Source organism: Numenius arquata, chromosome 11 (assembly GCF_964106895.1).
Source record: "Numenius arquata chromosome 11, bNumArq3.hap1.1, whole genome shotgun sequence".
Taxonomy (NCBI): Eukaryota; Metazoa; Chordata; class Aves; order Charadriiformes; family Scolopacidae; genus Numenius; species Numenius arquata.
In genome coordinates, this window is record NC_133586.1 from 19,086,886 (window position 1) to 19,108,540 (window position 21,655).

General features: G+C 38.8%; 1 protein-coding gene across 1 annotated transcript in view; it reads left to right on the forward strand.

The window, feature by feature from the left end:
• The window catches only part of TLN2 (talin 2), a 190,969-nt gene that overhangs the window by 92,205 nt on the left and 77,109 nt on the right, over nt 1–21,655 (forward strand). The window contains exons 10-21 of the mRNA XM_074155555.1: nt 1,550–1,613; nt 3,773–3,877; nt 6,574–6,729; nt 7,625–7,726; nt 10,157–10,233; nt 11,902–12,082; nt 14,021–14,134; nt 14,781–14,889; nt 15,591–15,799; nt 16,616–16,714; nt 19,073–19,240; nt 20,753–21,047. Coding sequence (XP_074011656.1) covers nt 1,550–1,613; nt 3,773–3,877; nt 6,574–6,729; nt 7,625–7,726; nt 10,157–10,233; nt 11,902–12,082; nt 14,021–14,134; nt 14,781–14,889; nt 15,591–15,799; nt 16,616–16,714; nt 19,073–19,240; nt 20,753–21,047 — 1,679 coding nt within the window. The remainder of the gene's footprint in view (nt 1–1,549; nt 1,614–3,772; nt 3,878–6,573; nt 6,730–7,624; nt 7,727–10,156; nt 10,234–11,901; nt 12,083–14,020; nt 14,135–14,780; nt 14,890–15,590; nt 15,800–16,615; nt 16,715–19,072; nt 19,241–20,752; nt 21,048–21,655) is intronic.

Here is a 21,655-nt window from a genome sequence, read left to right on the forward strand (position 1 = left end):
ATTAAACTGGGTTTAACTCAGGTTTGGGTTTTTGTTTTTGATTCATTTCTTTTGGAAGTTAATTTAACCAAACTGGTTTGAACCTATGAAATTCTGTATAAAAGCACTAGTTGTTTCAGAATAAAGGCACAGCTTTTTAGGATAATAAGTTGTATTCAGTCTTATCTACAAAATTAATTTGGCTCTTCAGCCTTCCCCGCCCTATGATGTGTCTTAGGAATTAAGTCCTGAGAAGAGATTTCATTATCATGTTTTTGTGAGATGTAACTACTGGAGCATTGGAAGAAAGATTAGCAAGGACAGTTGTTCTTACTTTGATTTATATTGTTAGAGTTTTATGGGAAGAACAAAATGAATGATCTCGCTACTGAATTATTTTTTGAAGAAAGCGCAAGATCCTGAATTATTTTTTTGAGTTATTTTGTTTGTTGTCTGCAATGACAGGCTTTTGTGTTTAAAAACAAACAAAAAGCACACTACAACAACAAAACAAAAAAACCAAAACCACAAACTCCTATCCCCCCAAAAACCCCACAGCTGAGCAAATCCATCCTTCTCAAAATTTGTAGCTTTCCGTGTTAGTAGGTAGCTCTAGCTTTCATAGTGGGCTTGCTTAATGAGGAGGAGATTGTCCAGTCATTTTCCCTGTGATTCTTAATAGTCCAAAGCGGGGGCATGAGGGGTGTCCTTAGAAACCAATTTTTTGAACCGTGGAAGTTTCTTCAGGCTGAAAATGAACTGCTGAATATATGACAGAGTGTTCCAGATGGGAAGGTGCAATCCATTGTTAATGCATGATGTTCATCTGTCTTGAAGTTTGGCTGAGATGAAGGGTTTATTTTATTATACAGCAAGGAGGTATAGGTGAGGTGTTTAAAGATTCTTTCTGACTAAACTCTATCATGGAAGCTGAACTTGCTAAGTTTACTTTGTTTTCTGAGACCCCTTAGTATCTGTGCTACAGAAATTAGGACTGGTTATTTTATAACTTTGTTATTTAGGTAGTGACTGGTATTAAGTGTCCACTTAAATGGCTTTGCAGTTTTTCAGTAAAATGTTAGTTTTCTAGTGTTTGTTGGAAGACACAAATGAAGAACTTTGTCCTGCACATCAGTAAATCAAAATGCTACTGGAAAGTAATAGCAGTGTTTGAACTTGGACACAGCTGGCTCAAGCTTTGATGTCCCCCTTCTTCCCCTAGATTATAATGACTATATTTGGATTTAGATGTGAATCCCTTTGAGCTGCTGAGACACATGATATGGTTTAAGAATGGAAAGTGTCCCAGCTATTGTTTACTTTTGATGACTTTTCAAAACATGAAGAGGTATTACATGAGGATTTAACTAAAGTGTTTTTCTTAATTATGCAAGGTATCCTCTTGCTCTTATGCTACTTAGCCAGAGTTTTGTTTCATTGTACGGGTTTTTTATGCCCATTTTAGGAAGTTTGGGGGACTTACTGCCAGTAAAGGAGCGTGGAAAACATCCCTCCTCAAGAAGGCACCGTTAACTATGGAATTGTTGTTTTGTGTTTTGTTTTTTCCTAGCCTAAAAGAATTCCTGCCTAAAGAATATACCAAACAAAGAGGGGCTGAAAAGAGAATATTTCAGGTAATTGTGAGGCTGAAAAACCTACTACAGTTTCACTTCCTTTATAAAAAAAAATATGAGCTTTCACAGGTATATACTTTGTGTATATTTGAATTATATAACTATCAGAAAATCAAGTGTAAATAATCTGACAGCTTTTCTTTTCTTTCTTCAGCAAATTTATTGTCCTGATCCTTTTTTCTTCACTGATGATTATTCAGTGTATTTTGTTGAAGGGCAGAGAGTGAATGTTCAATATTCTTAAGACCTTTTTCTCATTTGCATTGAAATGTAAGGATGTGTATTTGTACTAAAATAGAAGCATGTTTAGGAAAACAGTTTCAGTTTGACGCCTTCATTATTCAAGCATAAGCTTCAAGTAATGTGGAGTTCTGCTAGCTAATGCTTGAGTTCAGTGATGTGTCTGGGAATCACATAGTTGTAAAAGACTGAAGCAGTTGAGTATTAATGTACTGATACTATTGGAAGTGGACTTGGAGTTTGAGTACTGTAGATGCACTAAGTATCTGTGCCTACTGAAATACAAGTTTGGCAATACAATGTAGGTTGAAAAATTTCTGTGGTCAACAGCTGAAATAGTCATACTGTTTCTGGAAGGATATACCAGTGATCTGGGATCTCCCCTTATAGACAAGTTAAAGAGCAGGAACATGTCACTTACTTTCCTATGTCCGTTACACTCCTACTCTAGGAATTCTGTAACTCAGTAAGTCTGTTCTACCTGGAGCTTGTAGTATTTTCTTGTAGATGAGGATGTCTAACAGTTTTCTGTATACCTTTAGCATTTGGCAATGATGTTGCAGTTTAAACCAAAGAAGATTCATTCGCCTCCGAGTGTCACTGTGATGCTATTCATAGCATATGATTTTTGCTCATGTCAAATATGATCTATGAGTAGTTTCAGTCACTACATAATTCAGTGCATGGACAAGGAGGTCATCAGTGAGGGCATTGATGCTGGGCAAAGATACAACAGCAAGTTAGAATAAACAAGCTGTCTTCTTGAAAAAAATCAGCTGTTTGCCCGAGTTATAAAGTTGAGTTTGGCAGGTGATTTTCACCAAATATTCCATCTGTAACGACTGTATTTGGGCTCCTTGCTCTTTTGGAATCCTGGTTGTGTTCTCTGTGTTGAACTTGACAGATGTGATCAGTCTATGTCCTTAGGATGCTAAAGTGTTTTTGGAGTTGCAGTTGCTCCTCCCAATGCTCCTTCGTGGAACATTGTGAACATGGTAACTTACTGGAGTAGGAAAGTGTTTCCCATGTTCTTGGTGCTCCCCCTGTTGCCATCAGTCAGCATGAAAGAGTTGGCAACCAGCCTTTCAGAAGAATGTGAGGGGAAATAGGGTGTGATAGGGAAATCCCACAAGCAGTATTTAAATAGCAGGACATTGGAGTAAGATTTTCAGCAGAACAGTCTGGGCTAGGAGAGAACGTTCTGAGATGAAGTTTGAACAGGTAATATTGGTAGTTGTCATTACTTACAGGTAATAAAGTTTACTATTGAGTATATTGTTTAAATAATAAATAGAAATTGAGTTTAAAGACACACCTAGATGAGTATTTCGGGATGAACTATTTAGAAAAATTATTGCTGCTTCTTCACCTCTAGAATTCTTTTCATGCAATGAAAAAATTGTGTATTTGCAATTGGCAAAAAAAGCCCATTGGAAATACAAGAGATGAGAAATGGTCTATTGCATGGCATAAAGCTTCCATGAATCAGAAGTTTGGGGCACAAAGCAGGAATAGTCTGTTCCTGGAAAAAACGTATGGGTCTGGGACTTCTAAATTGTTTTAAAAAAGCCGAGGAAGGAGCCATTAATTGTTGGAAACCTAATGATCTCAAGTAGCAGCAGTACATAGAATTTTAAACTGTTTCAGAAGTGATTTAAATGTGCTTGGTCTGAGGTACAGATAGAATGGATGATGGTGAAAGAGGAGTGTTCCATTTGCACAAGTTGTTTATGTTGTCTGATATGAGGAATTACAAGATACAGTCTTGGTAACGTTTTTGCCAGTATTTTTTCAAATATTCTAATTGTAATGATTATTAACTAAACATCCTTAAACAGATAAAAGCTATACCCTTTTTGGTTTTGTTTGTTTCCAGAAAGCATAGTTTCTGCCTAAGTGATACTGAACTCTCATTACAGGAGCACAAAAACTGTGGTGAGATGACTGAAATAGAAGCCAAAGTGAAGTATGTGAAGCTAGCCCGTTCCCTGCGGACCTATGGAGTATCATTTTTTCTTGTTAAGGTAATGTAGGTCTTGCTGACCGTATTGTATGGTTGCTCATGTATTACCTCAGATCCTGCACTAAGTGAAGGTCAAGATGTTCTTTCAGTCTTCTTTCTGAAAGCAGGGTTGAAAAAAAGTGTAAATTACTACAAGACAATTATAATTTCCGTTTATATCCTTGTAATATTAAATATGTAAATGTAAATATTAAATATGTAAATGTAAAAATATAATAATTACCTTCCAGAAAGAAAGTGGAGTCTGTCATGATTTAATTTCTTTAAACTGACATTTCTTCTTTTCTCTTTTGATTGCCAACAAAGTACTGTCTTCAGAAAAACATTCACAAAGAACTCATAAGTTGTTCCTGTTTAGAAGTTTAATGATAATATAAGTTGCATGCTGAAAAACTGCATCTGAAGAACTTCGTCAGCTGCATGATTAATTTCTTTTAGTCCTTAGAGTAAAAAAGGTCATGGTCTTAAGGCTGTTGAAACGATTTGCTACCAAGATACTCATGTTCTGCTGTGAAAATGGGACTGAAGCATTAGTGCCTGAGTATTCAGTAACCAATGACATGGAATGAAAAGGAGGCTGAACTTAGGCAATGCTTTCATTCTTAGGTTCCCACAGTTGCAGTACAGAATCTTTGTAGGTAGCTGAATATCACAGAATCGCAGAGTGGTAGGGGTTGGAAGGGACCTTTAGAGATCATTTAGTTCAGCCCCCTGCCAAAGCAGGTTCCCCTACAGCAGGCTGGACAGGAACATATCTAGGCGAGTTTTGAATATCTTCACAGGAGACTCCACAGCCTCTCTGGGCAGCCTCTTCCAGTTCTTCGGCACCCTCAAAGTAAAGAAGTTTTTCTTCATGTTCAGACGGACTTTCCTGTGTTCCAGTTTATGCATGTTGCCCCTTGTCCTGTTGCTGGGCACCACTGAAAAATGTCTGGCCCTATCCTCTTGATACCTGCCCTTTAGATATTGATAAGCCTTGATGAGATTCCTTCTCAGTCTTCTCTTCTCCAGGCTATACAGACCCAGGTCTCTCAGCCTTTCCTCATAAGAGAAGTGCTCTGTTCCCTTAATCATCTTCATAGTACTCCAGATGTGGCCTCACCAGGGCAGAGCAGAGGGGAAGGATGACCTCCTTCGACATGCTGGACACACTGTTTTTAATGCACCCCAGGAGACCATTGGGCCTTGGCTACAAGGGCACATTGCTGGATCATGAACAATTTGTTGTCTACCAGGACTCCCAGGTCCCTCTCTGCAGAGCTGCTTTCCAGCAGATCAACCCCTGATGTGTACTGGTGTATGGGGTTGTTTCTCCCCAGGTGCAGGACACTACGCTTGCCCTTGTTGAACTTCATTAAGTTCCTCTCCACCCAACTGTCCAGCCTGTCCAGGTCTTGCTGAATGGCAGCACAACCTTCTGGTGTGTCAGCCACTCCTCCCAGTTTTGTGTCATCAATAGATTGCCTTTTCCTAAAGTACTTCCGCATCCAGAAATTCTGGCAAAGCAGATAGAAGGTGAAAATACAATGAAAAATGTGCAGAGGGTAATACTATTAATATTTTGAAACAATTACGTTGTCTTGCTTCCATTAAGGGAAGATACCTGGTTAGGTGCCATTAATGGTGAAGGGAGTCTCAACTCTCTAATATATAGCTGTTGAACTAAGTTGTGTATTAGAAACTATACTAAAGTTATGATGTACAGTTTTCAGTAACTAAAATACTGAAACTAACAGGCATGCACGTTTACAACAAGCTGCTACTTCAGTGGAGATTTGTTAACAAAATGTAGCTGACCCCTATAGTAAAAGGTAAAATAATCTTTATATTTTTCACTAGTGCCTCACTTTCTTTTTGTCATAGCTTAAAGCAGGCAGTAACTGAATCAAGTAACCATGTCATGAAACTTCTGTTGGAAGGAATAATTGGTCATTTTAAAAGTCTATCAAATGATCTACTGTGTAAATAGGAATGCAGCCTACATAAATTCAGGGGAATGGGACTTGTGTATTCATTTCTATTTTATGATGGATTTTTTTTATGTAGCAAATTGGGCTTGGGCCCATGTTCTGCAACCTTGGAAAACTAAAGAGGCAGAAAGTCCAACAAATGACACATCAGCTGGCAGCCCCTTTGTGATATTTGCATGGATTAGGATGTTCTCATCAATTGAAAATAATATCTCAAATGCAAAATATGGGACAAATTATGGCTGATTTTTCCTAATTGTCAACCCCAGAGGGCATTCGTTTCCTTGACCTCTCCAGAAATTTTATAGAAAAATGATGCGGGCTACCTAAACCCTTAGTCCTCCCAATGCCAGTTTGTCATTCAGCCTCTCTAATAAGGTTTTACAGAGGAAGTCTTGTGTCTAGAAGGACTGCCATCATGGTTATTTTTTTAAAGTAACTTCTAAAGATTTATTATCACAATCCCTGAAATGCTTCTGTTCCCTGGAGGAGGGAGAAACGGGCATGTCTTTTGAACTGCACAGTAAAGATCCAGTAGAAACCAGAGCTTCTTAATGTTAATGCATTCCTTGAAAATCACTGTCTGTGACCAGACAGACTGAGTCTGGAGTTTTAAGTTGTCCACATGCCAGTTTATTCCCTTTGTCAGTATATTCCATCATGCTTTTCTCTTCTTCTATGCCAAGCTCCATTTGAATGAAAAATAATCTTTCACACCTTGTTATAGGAAAAAATGAAAGGCAAAAACAAGCTGGTTCCTCGGTTGCTGGGTGTAACCAAAGACTCAGTGATGCGTGTGGATGAGAAGACAAAGGAGGTGTTGCAGGAATGGCCACTGACAACAGTGAAACGCTGGGCTGCGTCACCTAAAAGCTTCACTCTGGTAATCTTTTCGTATATTCAGAAGAAAAGGGACCTATGTGGCAAGGAGAAATGGACTTAGAACAGTTACATTAAAGAAACTTGTTCTGTCTGTAATTTTCTAGCATTATGTAGAGTCATTGAGTCTTAAACTAATATACTGGCCCATGTTGGTGTCTGGGGTAAATCTGTATTTTGATGTTTCTAGGCAGACCACTTCCCCAAAAGTACTGTTGAAATCTTTTCAAAAAACACTGTTTAAATCTACTCTGTGCCTAATCACTAAAACAGTTAAGCAAACATCATTATTCACCCCTGCTTAAACCCTTATGGTGCTTGCCATTCAAAATGCACTTTGTGACTTGCAAGATGTGAATGTAAACAAAACTAGATGGTTCATTAATACATTTGATAATTACAGATTTCAAGAACTTTTAGGAATGTGATGTTTTGTTAATGCTTTGGTCCATAAGAGACCACTGCAATGAGAGTATTTGGGATATGAAAAGGTTGTTTAAAGTGATAGAGCAAGTGGCTAGAAAATTAGATGCACGTGGTTAAAGTGAATGTAATTTCCAATTGCATGGGTAAATATGCTTTCAAATGAAATTCTGAAGACTTTTCTCCAGCCTTCAGTGATTGAGTCTGATAAAGTCGGACTAAGTATCTCTTGGTCCTCTGGCATGTCAATTTATGAAACCATCTCTGGTTAAGCTGCAAGAGACAACATTTTTCCCCTCTCCTCTCTAACCCCCATACAGCCTGGTTTAGGATCTTGGAGCAGTTTCATTTACTGTTGAATATAATAAAATATCTATACAAACAATTTCAAAATCTGAATTATTCATATTTGGTACTGTTTCATCATTTCGTACTTTCCATTTTCAAACATGGGTTTGTGTTTTTTTTCTCTTCAGGATTTTGGTGAATATCAGGAAAGCTATTACTCAGTACAGACCACTGAAGGAGAACAGATCTCTCAATTAATTGCAGGTTACATTGATATCATCCTGAAGAAGGTATGGTAGGAAGGTGATGTAGTAAAAATGCAGTACAAATCACTGTACAGCAATGCAAAAAGCTCAAAAGTGTGCATGTTGCAGTTTTTCTTTCTGTCATGAAATCAGTCTTGTATCTTGTGTTTTGATGTTATTAATTTTTACCTTTAAGTAATATAAGCTCTTTCTCTTTAACTTAGTGGGTGCTTCTGGAAAATATCAAGGCTGTTAACTATAGGGGTAGTATGGTTCAGGCTCCATACAGTATGCTTGGGCTTTGTTTTTTCTGTCTGGAAGGCAAACTGCTGGCTATGAGTGTATCCAGAGAAGAGCTTAGAGCTTCAACAATGGATTTTAAGCTGTGGACCGAAGCGGTGGATTGAGTGGGAAGAAAAGATCCTGTGGAAGCAGCATTTAAAACTACATCAAGGACTACACAATAGTTGTCCCGCAGCTCTTGTATATATTTTATCAAAACTGACAAAGGTTTTCGCAAAACTTAAAAAAAAAAATAAAATTGCTGTGATAGATTTTAATAGTAAAAAAATGAGAGAAAGCTAAGCAGCTCAGGGGACTTTATTGCCTTTGTTCAGGTGAACAGTGTAGGATGTAACATTAAATGTTATGAAATGAGAGGCTGAGGAGGATTGCCAGAATTCATCACGGTACATGTCTTTTTCTCTGAGGTTGTCAGTCTCAGATTTAATAAATCTTAAATAAACTGCAGGTTTCTATTGATGATTTAAAACTTGATTCTAGCTCTCAAGTTTCAAAAGTAGCTTTGCTCTCTAATGCCAAAGCTGCCTTTCTGTCTTGATAGAATACAGATGTGTTTATTTCCACTCTCTTCCAGTTCTTTGATTTCCTCTTTACAATCTGCTGACACAGCAAGTTTATAAACGAATGAATTAGAAACAGGTTAAGTAATAAACACCCATGATGCCTCATGATGCATATGATAAGCATGCAGTGCTCAATTGTCAAGCCCGTTATCTTTGTGATGCATGCCTCAAAGTATGGTTTAGGTTTATTGCTCTCAGTTGCATAATGTTAATTTTTTGTGTGTTTTGGACGTTTCCAACTTATTTGCTCTGATGTGGATTATTGGTACGTTTTTTTCTGCTAAAGTACTACTGTTGCAACACTTCTCAGCCCTCAACCCTTCTGGTCATGCAGTTTTAGTGACAGGTTGACAGGGAAGCCTCAACTTGAGTAACTTCTACCATTTTTTAATGTAGATATATTTTTTTTTTACTAAACATTAGTATGGAAGTAAGGCACAATCTTGACTAGAAATGGGCAGTTTCAGTTCATACATGAACTCAAATTATAATAGTAAGAACTCCTTTGAAGAAAGTTGGGGGATATGGATGTGCATGAGGAGTTCCCATTAAATGTACCCACGGTCATAGTGGATGTTTCTCTATACATACATACGTATATGTATTTTCAGACTACAAATCACTTAACAGGGCAGAAAACAGACAATATCTTTGTACTACGTCACAATTAGAAATGGACTGTTTTTACAAGGCACTACTTCTATGACTTGTGGTAGTTCCGTATTGTTTCTAATGGTTTAGACTTACTCCCCTTATGTATATTTACCTCCCTCATACAGACATAAACTGTCTCAAAAAGTGAGGTGTGCTGAATGTCTATAAGTTTGAAGTAACTATGGTAAAATAACATCTTTCCTATGGATATGTATTTCCTAGTGGTATGTATGTAAATATGTATTTCCTGACACATGTGCAAGACCCTGCCCTTGGTCTTGTTGAACTTAATGAGGTTGGCATGGGCCCACCTCTCGATCCTATCCAGGTTCCTCTGGATGTCATTCCTTCCCTCCAGTGTGTCAACCACACGACACAGCTTGGTGGTGTTCGCAAACTTGCTGAGGATCCACTCAGTCCCACTATTCATGTTGCCAACAAAGACGTTAAAAAGAACCGGTCCCAGTGCCAACCCCTGAGGAACACCTCTTGGCACTCGGACATAGAGCCATTGACTGCAACTCTTAGAAAGAAGACAATGGGAAGGGGGATGGTGGTACATGTCTTGTCTGTGCCAGGATTTGCTGTTGTTGCGTATCACTCAGAACATGTATTTCTGTGAGAAAAGACAGTATCTCAGCACTTTCTTTATACTACTTTGTTCAAAAAGGAACCAATAGGCTTTAGGCTTTTTTCTTTATGCTTTTAATCTGCCAGGGCTTAGAACCTGGTCTGTTAAATGCTGAAGGGCACCTCTTCTCAGCTGGAGGTTATATTGTCACACACTGCCAAAAAGTATGGTGTTCAGCACTGGACGAGACTCTGCAAATGATTTGACTCGGCTTCTGATAAATGGCCAGGAAATAGTGGAGAAAAAGTAAAAAGCACTACATGTTGTCTAACTCTTTTTTTTTTTTTTTTTTTTTTTTTTCTTCCCCTCTCCTCCTACTTCCAGAAACAAAGTAAAGATAGATTTGGGCTTGAAGGTGATGAGGAATCAACCATGTTGGAAGAATCTGTTTCACCTAAGAAGTGAGTGTATGCAACAGGAGGAAATGTTCTTTATTTACAAGTGACACTTATCTGTGGCAGCTTTTTTCAAATTAGACAGTATAGTTATTGCTGTTAAAGAATAGTTTCCTACATGGTATTTCAATTGAAGGAAGTACTACTCCCAGGCAATTCAGCAGGCTCCTAGCTTCATTCGAGGAGTGAAGAGCAGGTATTTGTCTTAAAATTGTTCATTAAGGCAACCAGCAGTGGTACCTGTTTGCAGTAACTTGACCCTTGAGCAAAGAAACTTAGTCTATAATTCAATAAAATGCTGGGGGGGGTGGTAATGGTGCAGAGCTGAAAATGTCATATTAGATTTTTGATCTTCATGCAAACACCTAGGATTTACAAGATTTTAGTTGCTTGCGTCTGCTAGGTCCGTGGTTTCCGGTAAATTTGATTCCTGTCAGTTTAATTGTATGCTCTATCATGAACAGAGCTGGCTTATTTCACCAAACCACTTTAGACAGACCAGTCAGATGTGTGGTGACAGTAAATTCACCACATGAATTTGGTCAGTCACCAATGTGTTTGGTACAAGTAGGTCAGGCTGTAGTTCTGATGGAAGAGAACTGAATACAGCAAAAAGCAGAATTGTAGAGCTGGCCATACTCTTGAAAAAGGAACATTAAGTCTTTCCTTGCAGTGACAGAACAGAAATAGGTTTGTGATGTTAGAAGCTGTAATGAGCCACTCAAGTCTCCTCTTGGAACTCTCAGGATGGCAGTGTCAGCACTGCATATGTGAAAAGTCTGTTTGATTTCTTGTTAAACATACGGTTTATAGGAGATGGACTTGTTAGATATTTAATGTGGCCTTACATGAAATTTCGACTTTTGACAGATCACACATGTTCAGATGTGCTTTCTTTTGACATTGCCCTTTCTAAATCACTTCCAGAATATACTGTTAGCTAAGTGCTGTACAGAGGAGCCCAAAATAATAGATGAATACAAGATTTTTCACAATTGAAAATACTTCTTTTTCCTCAGCAGATTGTTGTTGCCAAAATTCCTGTCAATGCTTCTAGCTGTTAAAGCTTTAGGCATATTTAAATATGAGCAGTATTATCTGGCAAAGTGGTTCACGACCATGGACAACAGTAACTTTATTATTCTTGAAAGTATCCTGCCTCCCAGCCCATTATATGATAGGCTGCCAGATTGTTACCAAGTATTGTGTGTGCACGGGTGTAAAGAGGGAAGAAAGAATGTTGACTTTTACCCCAAATCTAGGGGTTGCTTGCAAAAAGCATCTCCACAAGGTTCATGCTTCTATTTTCTATTGATCAGCCTGAGATACAACTGAAACAAACCAGTTGTTATGCCTTAAATCTTGTTCCGGTTCTGTTTGTCATGCATCTTAGAGGGGTAAAGCCATTGTACCACATACACCAAAACTGCACATTGCCACCTTTCCTTAGTGCTATTAATATTTTATCTGCCAAAAGCCCCAGATTAATTTTTTTTCAATATGCTAGAAAATGGTTAGAAAGCTGTAGAGTTTTCCAGCTTCTCCAAATGTTGTAAAATGCAATTTAAAATCTTAAAGGAAAAACATCTGGCAGAACTTGATTTGTTAACTAATTCTCTCTGCATTGGATTTTTTTTGTGTGTGTGTTTTTGTTTGTTTGTTTTTGTTTGTTAGATCTACTATCTTGCAGCAGCAGTTCAACCGAACAGGGAAGGTGGAGCATGGCTCTGTGGCACTACCAGCTGTTATGCGTTCAGGATCCAGTGGCCCAGAGACTTTCAACATTGGCATCATGCCTTCTCCCCAGCAACAAGTCACAATTGGTCAGATGCACAGAGGACATATGCCCCCACTTGTGAGGAACCTCCTTGTTTTGTATTTGAAACTTTTCTTTTTTTTTTTGCATTTGAAACTGTCTGTGTTGCAAGTAGTCAGAAGTAGCATGTTATACATATTATTAAGAGCAGGAGGAGGATATAAAGTATGGCTTCCTGGCTGTCCTACTGAAAATACATTTTGAGCATCCTTGAAATATTTAGGGTATCACATTTTGACTTGTTTCTTCATTTTCCTTAAAGCCAGCTCTTCTAGCCTTCTCTTTACTTCTAAGTACTTAAAATAGTATTCAGAGGTCAGAAAAAAGGTTTAAAGACTGGCAAGAGTAAGCAATTTTATGAAAAAAGCTTACGTGTAACTTACCACTAGCCCACTAATCTGTTTTTTTGGGTTTTTTTAGCGGGCTTAAAGCTGATGCCGAGTTTTCTCATTTAAATTAAAAGACTATCAAAAGGCTTAAACAGCCTGTAAAGAGTATAATCGATGCTTAAGATCACAGCAAACTACTAGAAGTGTAGTATGTGTAGTGGGTTGACTTTGGCTGGTTGCAAAAGACTCACCCAGTGGCTCTTTCACTCCTGCTTCTCAATAAGGCCAGGGTAGGTGCAGTGGAGAAAAAAAGATTAAAAATGGCTTTATCTCAAAATAGATAGAGTTTTAGGCAGGGAGATCACCAATTACCTTCATGAGCAAACTGAACTCAACTTGGGGAAAATTAATTTAATTTATTGTCAATTGAAATAGAGCTGGATGGTGACAAACAGACGAAAACTAAAACACCTTCCTATCGCCCCATTTTTATCCAAACTCAACTTCACTCCTTCGTTTCTGACTATTCTGTTCCCTGGTCCCAAGTGGTCAGTTTATAACAGTCCCATTTGCTGCTTCTTCCTCCATACTTTTCCCCAGCTCCAACGTGGGTCCTTCCTATGGGCTGCAGTCCTCCAGGATAAACTGGCTCCAGAGTGGGTTCCCTGTTGCAGTCCCTGTCAGGAGAGCCTGCTCCAGCATAGGTCTTCCTTGGGCTGCAGTTTGTCAGGACCCTGTGACACTGTGGGCTCTCCGTAGGCTGTAGTTTCTTTCAGGGAAATATCCACCTGATGCAGTGTGGGGTCCTCTGTGGACTTCAGGGTGCATATCTGCTCCAGCACGGCCCTCTCCGCAGGCTCCACTGTGGTCTCTCCTGCTGGCTGCTGGGGAATCTCCACTCTGCTGCCTGGAGCACCTCCTCCCCATCCTTCTCAGACGCTGGTGTTTTCAGTGTTGTTCTTGACCTTTGGAGTTGTTTTTTTTTTCTCCTTCACCCCTCACTGCCATGTGGTGTTTTGCCCTTTTTAAAGGATGTTTTCCCAGAGATGCTACCAACTTGGCTGCTGGGCTCAGCTGTGTCCTGCCGTGGGTCTGTTGGAGCTGTCTGGAACCAGCTGTGCTTGGCATGGGACAGCCCCTGGGCTCTTCTCACAGAGGCTGCTGCTACAGCCAAAACCTTACCACAGATAGCGATCCTGCTCTGTCTAAAACTCCTCAGTTTTCTGTTAGCTTATGCATATTGATGGCAAATTATTTTTAGAGTTCTCCTTGATTACATTGGTGGGCTGTTCCACAAAATCAGTAATGATATCGCGGAAATAAATTCAGTTTTCATGTTGCTAGAATACAAGTCAGTAAGACAGCTTGGTGGTTTTCTGTGTGTCTGCTGGGCATTGTTTGATCTGAGAAAGTTCAGCGTTTTGTAAATGTGTGTGAGTACAGAGGAGTATAAAATTGCAGAGGCAGAAAGAAGACTGAGAGGAGTGTTAGAGAGCTTTGCTTTCTCTCTTGCAACAGAGAACAGCTAGCTGTCTGAAAAAGCCTGGTGTGATTGTTGTCACTCACTGTCTCTTTGTGCATATGTAACATCTGCTTGAAGTGCCATTTGGAACATAGCACACAGCTGCTTCCTTGTTTTGCCTTTCAGACCTCAGCTCAGCAGGCCTTGATGGGGACTATTAATACCAGTATGCACGCTGTTCAACAGGCACAAGCTGACCTCAGTGAGGTTGATAACCTACCACCTCTAGGGCAGGACATGGTGAGTTTTTCTAATCCCTTTTACAAATGGATCCTAATGCTTTTAGTCATTGTCCCTGGATCTAAAGTGGTATTGCTAAAGCTTTTAAAATGAGATAAAAATTTTGTGTTCTCTTAAGAAATTCATGCAGAGTGTTCCACCTTACTCTAATTAGTCTTCTGAGATTACATGTGGTAGGCTTTCTTGCATAACCATGTTTGGAATCCTGTTTGTTTCATGTACGTATGTACAATTAAATGCAAACCATGGGCAGCATTTATGGTGAGAGTGACTGCCTCCCGGACACGTGAAAAATACGAACAAAATATGATTCTGATGTTCCTGATCCAGGTTAGGGCAGGAGGACAGATCAAGAGACTATTGCTTATGGGGGGCTTAACACTGTCAGTCAAGTGTTGAGCCTTCGTGGATGCACTGTTAATGGCATTTACCTTAAAAGGGCAGCTGTTGAAATGTGATAGCAATTCTGTATTGAGTGATTCAGCAAAAGAAAACACTTGCTTTCATATTTCACTTTAAGGGCTTGGGTGTTGTCCTCCATTTCACTTTTAAAGGTTTTCATGAAGGGTTGAGAGATTTAAGTAGTATCTCCTCTTACAGAACCTCACAGTAATCCTCAATTCTTGTTTTTGTTATTGCTCTTCAGGCATCAAGAGTATGGGTTCAGAACAAGGTTGATGAATCAAAACATGAAATACACTCTCAGGTTGATGCTATCACTGCAGGAACTGCGTCTGTTGTTAACCTTACAGCAGGTAAATTTCAAAGAGAAAAACAACTAGGAGAGTGCTAGGAAATCTATCAGCCTAAGTCAAGTAACGTAGGGACTGAGTATGGGACAGCTGGAGAAAAATTTTCTTCAGAATACTCCAATAGTTAAGTGCATTGACATGTGAAACAAGCTTTCTGTCCCTCCCAACACAATTTTTGTACCTTCAAATTATCTCTAGCACTAAAGATGTGACCAGTGATGAAGATAAAATGTAGCCTGCTTATTCAACAGAGTGAAGAAGAGAGTATTTGCAAGGTTACTACAAAACAGCATGATTGGTCTGACAGATGTTAGAGAGAGATGATGTTTATTGACAGTGGTTTTTTTTCTTCAGTGAATTACAAGTTGAAGGAGCTGTGCGTGGCTTAAGAGGGTCAATACTGTGTTACCTTCAGTTCTTTCAGGGTTGAAAGACAGCTGAAACTGGACTTCTTATCAAATTATGAGTGAAGAGAAATTCTATTAGAAGATAAATTCTTGTAGAAGAATAAATGTAGAAATTGGAAAAATTATAGCAGTCTTTAATTTTTTTAATGTGACAATGAAATTATTTAGTAGGCATTGCTTGGCTATCTTGAAATGCCTTTTTTTATCTCTGTCACCAGAGTTTAGCTTCTGGTAGCTGCCTCTTTCCCCTTTTAACCACCAAAGCATTCTGATCATGAAAAAACATTTGTTCTACAGGGGACCCAGTTGACACCGATTACACTGCTGTGGGATGTGCAATTACAACCATCTCTTCCAACCTCACTGAGATGTCTAAGGGTGTCAAACTGCTTGCTGCTCTCATGGATGATGAAGTTGGAAGTGGAGAAGACCTCCTGAAAGCTGCTCGAACGTTGGCCAGTGCTGTCTCAGACTTGCTGAAGGCTGTGCAGCCTACTTCAGGAGAGGTGAGTAGGTGGAAACTTCTCAGGTTCCCTCTTTCAAGTGCACGGCTTTAGCTTTTTTGAGACATCTTAGCTTCTAAGCCTCACCTGCTCAGTGCCACATGTCCACTGTGCAAGCCATTCTTTTGACTGTTTCTTCTTCCTTCATCTCTTTCTGGTTTTATGCCTTTAAGTCTTGCACCTTGATATTAGAATGTTGTGTTATATGCAGAGGTTAATTGATTTGTGTAATAGTGAATTTATCTGCCTACTGTATTCTCTTTTAGAAACAAATTTCAAACAGTACTATGATTCAATAGGAAGTGGAGAGATCCTCAGTCATGATTTTTTTTTTTTTGTTACTGTCTTTGTCTACTTTGACCTATAAAATGAGAAGTTAATCCCCCTGTTGTAGTTTTCTGGAAATGAGAGTAGTACTGACTAGGATAGACTATCTTTGTCAGATGTATAAGATGGAGTCTGCAGCCAGTTTGCCTTAGATCTCTTCAGGTATTTGTTTTGAAGAATGTGATATCTCCTGATGTTTCAAACCAGTTGGCATATTGACTGACCGTCCTTAATTACCCTTGGAGTTATTATGACAATGTTTATTCACGTTCTTCAGAATTTTTTACATGTTCTCTGGGAGCATTTAGATGAAACCCCTGAAATATTGATGTGCAGTTGTGTATCTGGAAAAGTAAAGATTTTTCCAAATTATTTCTGTTGTGTAATATTTTTTTTAGCCATATTGATTGCAGAAGTTCCTTGAGGAAATCTAAAATTCAAGTAAAACTCGTTTTCTTTGAATTAATGTATTTCACTGTTACATTTTTCCAGCCTCGACAGACAGTTTTGACTGCAGCTGGAAGCATTGGGCAAGCAAGCGGGGAGCTACTGAGACAAATTGGAGAGAATGAAACAGATGAAAGGTTCCAGGTAATGAGGGGGTTGCTTGTCACTCTCAGAACTGTGCAACTTTCTAATGAGGATGCCACTGCATAAAACCAGGCTTCCCGAAGTGCAGTTAGGAAATGCTAGATTTGAAGTTTCTCAATGCTAATTGAGGTTAATCCATTATGAAATTGTTTTTAGCTACACAATCACAGAATGCTGATTTCATAGGAACCCCCACTTCATTCTGTGCATCATACAGATGCTTTCCTGCTTTATGAAGAGTGGTTTGCACTATACTCCCCTCAGTGGTTTAAATATATGGCTCATGCTATTTGCGTACTGGTCAGACTGTTGCTTTTCAAAGTCTGTTCTGCTTTTTCTTTTCACCACTTCCATCACTGGCTTCTTTTATGGTGACTTTCAGTACCTCAGTGTTGCACAGGTAATATCTTTTGTAGCTTTCCTGGAGGATGTGGAACTGTCATTCCATTTTATAGATGGAAAATTTGGGATGGAAGTCCAGAGATTTGCTAATTTGCAATACCCTATGACCTGTGGATCTCTAAAATTCTTGATGCTGTGTCACACTTGATGTGTTTGAATCACATTTCCCATTGGCTTCAGGTACAGCAGAGTGCAAGTTATATTGCCCAGTGCCAAGTTAGACATAGAAAATAAGGAACAGCAAACAACTTATTTTTACACTCTGCCTATCCACCAAGTAGACTGTGTCAGGTGCAAGATTATGATTGAGTTTTTTAGTAGGGCATGTGTAGTCTTAATCAATTGTCCTGAATGCCGTAGGGATTTTATGGGAAGCAGTGTACTAAAACTTGCACGTGCACACAGACAACGTCAATCCTCGCCTTTGCTTGTGTTTCACTGTCTTTGCAAACTAATGACCTATTATGCCATGTATTTCTGAAGAATGAATCAATGTTTACTAATAAATAACAAGTATTTCTTCTCATTAGATACAGTGGTTTTCACGCATTTGCTGTGTCTGTGTGTATGCATGTAAACCAAAAGTTTACACAACCTTCTTGTAACTGAGGAGAAGAAAATTATGGAATTACAAACATATTTTCTTTAAGATCATTAGTATTATTAATTATCAAATCATAATGCCTGTATGACTTAATAATAGTGTTAGCTATTAGCAGTTTAAAACCATTGTTCTTAAATCCTCTCTTAAAAATGTGTCTGGATTTTTTCACTCAATGCCAAGAAGAGGTTTGCACCAGAACCAAGGGGAAGTCATTTACAGCCACAGACCTCTGGAGTACACTGTATGCAAGATGTCTGCTAAAATATCTTACTGGCCACTTTAAACACTTGATCCACTAGTAAATGTCTGCAAGTTTCATCAGCGTTCTCATTTGTATTCCTAGTTGAGTATGTATTGCAGCCCTCTCTTACTTGGTGAAGGGAAAGAACCTAAACATTCTTCTAAGTGCTGTGGAGTGTTGGGGAAGGTGACTAAGGAGCAGGATGGTTTATCATGCCTTCATATCCTAAAAACAAAATGAAAACTAGTGATCTTAATTTTTGAAATCCAAGGTTTTCTTTCTGCTGTTGAAGTTAAAATTATGCATTAGTGTATCTGTAGTATCTTTTTACAGGACAGCCACATCATTTTAACAGTACAAACATTAGGAACACTCCATCCCACTAAAAAAATGAAGTATATGGGATGTAGCATTTTAAGTGGGGAAGTGAGAAGAAATTTTTGAACTTTTTTCATTGCAGGAATTAACACATTAGTCAGTTTAATTTCGCAGTTTCAGAGTTAGCTGCGTTATTTTTCTACAAGGGAAAAACGTTCTGGAATTAAGACCTATTTTGAGTTACATTTTGGAGCAGTTATTTATAGGACTATATTTACATCATGGACAAGGAAATATTGTGGTTGGAAATGGCATTTTCAAGAACAGAGTGGCAGTTATTACTGTTAAGCACAATTAAGTACTTGAATTTAGATTTAACTCAAGTACTGTGTGACTTCAGCAGTCTGCTGCTTGAGGTTGTCATCCTTAATGCAGATACTTGTCACATGTTTAGTGGTGAACTCCAGATGTTCCTTACTAATAGGATATTCTCAGGAAGTGAATATAAGCATGTTGCAATATGGGACATAGATTTGTTCTTATGGACTCTGAGCCAATTCAAAATTTGACAGTCCATACTCATTCAGTCCAGTGACTTGATAATGCAAATAGAGAAGCTGTTGTACTGAGAACAGAAAATGTCAAGTTTTCTGAGTAATAACCATGTTTGCTGCTTTACATGAAACAGAATGTTTGATACAAGAGAACTTCTGTTTTCAGGAGACTTGATCTTAATGTAAAAAACTATATACTTTTTTATTCATAAGTCTGAGTTTTCCCTTTATTTTACCAGGATGTTCTGATGAGTCTGGCCAAAGCTGTTGCAAATGCTGCTGCCATGTTAGTGCTGAAGGCCAAGAACGTAGCGCAGGTTGCTGAGGACACCGTCCTGCAGAACAGGGTCATTGCTGCCGCGACACAGTGTGCACTCTCTACTTCCCAGCTGGTGGCTTGTGCAAAGGTGAGGCAAACAGTGTTCATGAGGTGGCGAGGCATCGTTTCCAGTGTATGCTTCTGTGTATTCCCAATGGTCTCAGGCAATATACTGTGTTAATATCATAGCTCTAGATTTATGCAATATCAAAGTTGTTGATTAATAATTTTTCACTCATAACAGTGGCAATCAGGAGCCTAGATGATGCGAGGCGTTGCTATAATCTCCAGAGAAGGTTCCACAGATAACAGAGCCCATGTGGTGAATTGCTAGTATTGATAAAATAAAAAAATTTAGTTCAAGAAGCACAGCTTGCCTGGGAGACTGTGTAAGTCTTCTAGTAAAGCCTGGAATTAGGATGGGTTCACCTCATCTAAAGCTAGAAAATTAAAAGTTGGTATTCTTGCTGAAAATAAGATGGAGTTGGTGATCATTGATTTTAAATGTATTTTCACTAATTTACAGTAGCCCAGTTGTTTTAATAGATCCATTGCGTTTGGCCAAGTACTGATTTTCAGTCCAGGCAAATTACAAAGGATTTGAGATCAGACCTCAAATTCTGAAGTCTGAAATTGGAGCATTGCATCTTCTGCAGCCTTTTTTGTCTTACAAATAAATAAAAAAATGCTCATTTGATTTTAAAAATTAAAGAATTTGCATTTCCTACTTGGATGCTGCTTTTGAAGTCTGTGGTGTCATTGTTTGCAGGGAAATGCGTATTCAACTGTTGTGAAACATTCAGAAGGTTTATATTAAAATTAATAGTCAATATTAGGTATTAAATGTTCAGTATTTTCTGGTTTGTTTGTCTGGCTGCAAGGGCTCTTTGTAATGCATATGTATGAATTCTCCTTATTTAGACTTACTTGGATGTTCTTGCTGCCTGTGAATTTTTTCAGTGTGGCATAAGACACCCAGTGGCATCCTGTTTTCCTCGCAAGATACTCACAGTTTTCCCATTGCTAAAAGCTATCCGGATATGTCTGAACACAATGGGGGATGGTTGTTTTTAATCTGTAGATTACAGGGCTTATTACTTCTCTTGTGGCTTCAGAAGTAGAGTGTTCTTTGACTTGCACCAAGCACTGCTTTTATTTAAACAAGTAAACAAAGGCCTGATCAGAAGAAGGCTTTGCGAGACCAATTCCAATTAAGATATCATTTTATTTGGAGTTCTAGGATACAGAGTAGTTACAGAGTAGAAGAGTGTGGTTACTCTGAAGGAGCTTGGCCCATGCCTACCCTCCAGAACCACTTGTAGTGTTAGCTCAGTTCAGCAACTGCTGAAGCAGCATAAAACAAGGTGGGGGCCTCCATTCTCAGAATCTAAATTGAGATTAAATTAATGATTTGCAAAGCCCAGATTCCTAATCTAGATGTCTGAAGCCACCTATTTAAATACTTGCTTTCAGGGTTCTTTGTCTAGGGAAAACAGGTAAGTTAAAGATTAAAAACTAATATAGTGGATGTTTCACTTGTTAGTAGTTAGGAAATTTGCAAATAAGCCTTTTCTGAATGCTTTGTCCTTTCCCCATGCAGGTTGTGAGTCCCACCATCAGCTCTCCAGTATGTCAGGAACAGCTGATAGAGGCAGGGAAACTGGTAGACCGTTCAGTGGAGAACTGTGTGAGGGCCTGCCAGGCTGCCACAGATGACACTGAGTTACTGAAGCAGGTCAGTGCAGCTGCCAGTGTTGTCAGCCAAGCCCTGAATGACCTCCTGCAGCACGTACGCCAGTTTGCGAGCAGGGGAGAGCCCATAGGACGCTATGACCAGGCTACGGATACCATCATGTGTGTCACAGAGAGTATTTTCAGTTCGATGGGAGATGCTGGTAAGTTTCTCTGATGGACAATACCTTTCCATGATTCAGAGATGTGCACGTTTCAAATGATGCTAGTGCTGTTGTGATGGTTAGTCCTTCAACCTGTAATATTAAATCAGCAAAATGCACGTAGCTGCGTGCTAGATAGAACGAATATTCTGTGAAAACAGTCAATATCATGCTAGAGGATCGCTGCAATATGTTTTCTGGGTTTTATCATTGCCTCTCTTCACAGAATTGTGTAGCAATTTCTCATCTCCAGGTATGAAGGCAGGAACCTGAGTGAATACTTCCCAGGGATTGATTTTATTATGCTTAGATTTTGTTGTAGGTTTTGAAACATACTTCTGCTTTTTCCTATGACGTTTCTAAATTGTGCAGCTTCTACAGCCAACCAAAACTTGGGATGCCTGATTTTTAACTGATTCCATATCAATTTTAGTAAAGAAACAATAAATTACTTAGAAGGGTGAAATTCCAGTAGTTATAAGTGTTATGAAGTGGAGCACCATGAAGAGGCAGTATCAACTCGAAAACAAGACGATTCATAGAAAGTTTAAAATAGGATCATTTTTTAAAAGGAGTTATGGTGAGTATTATGGTTTTGGTCTTTTTTT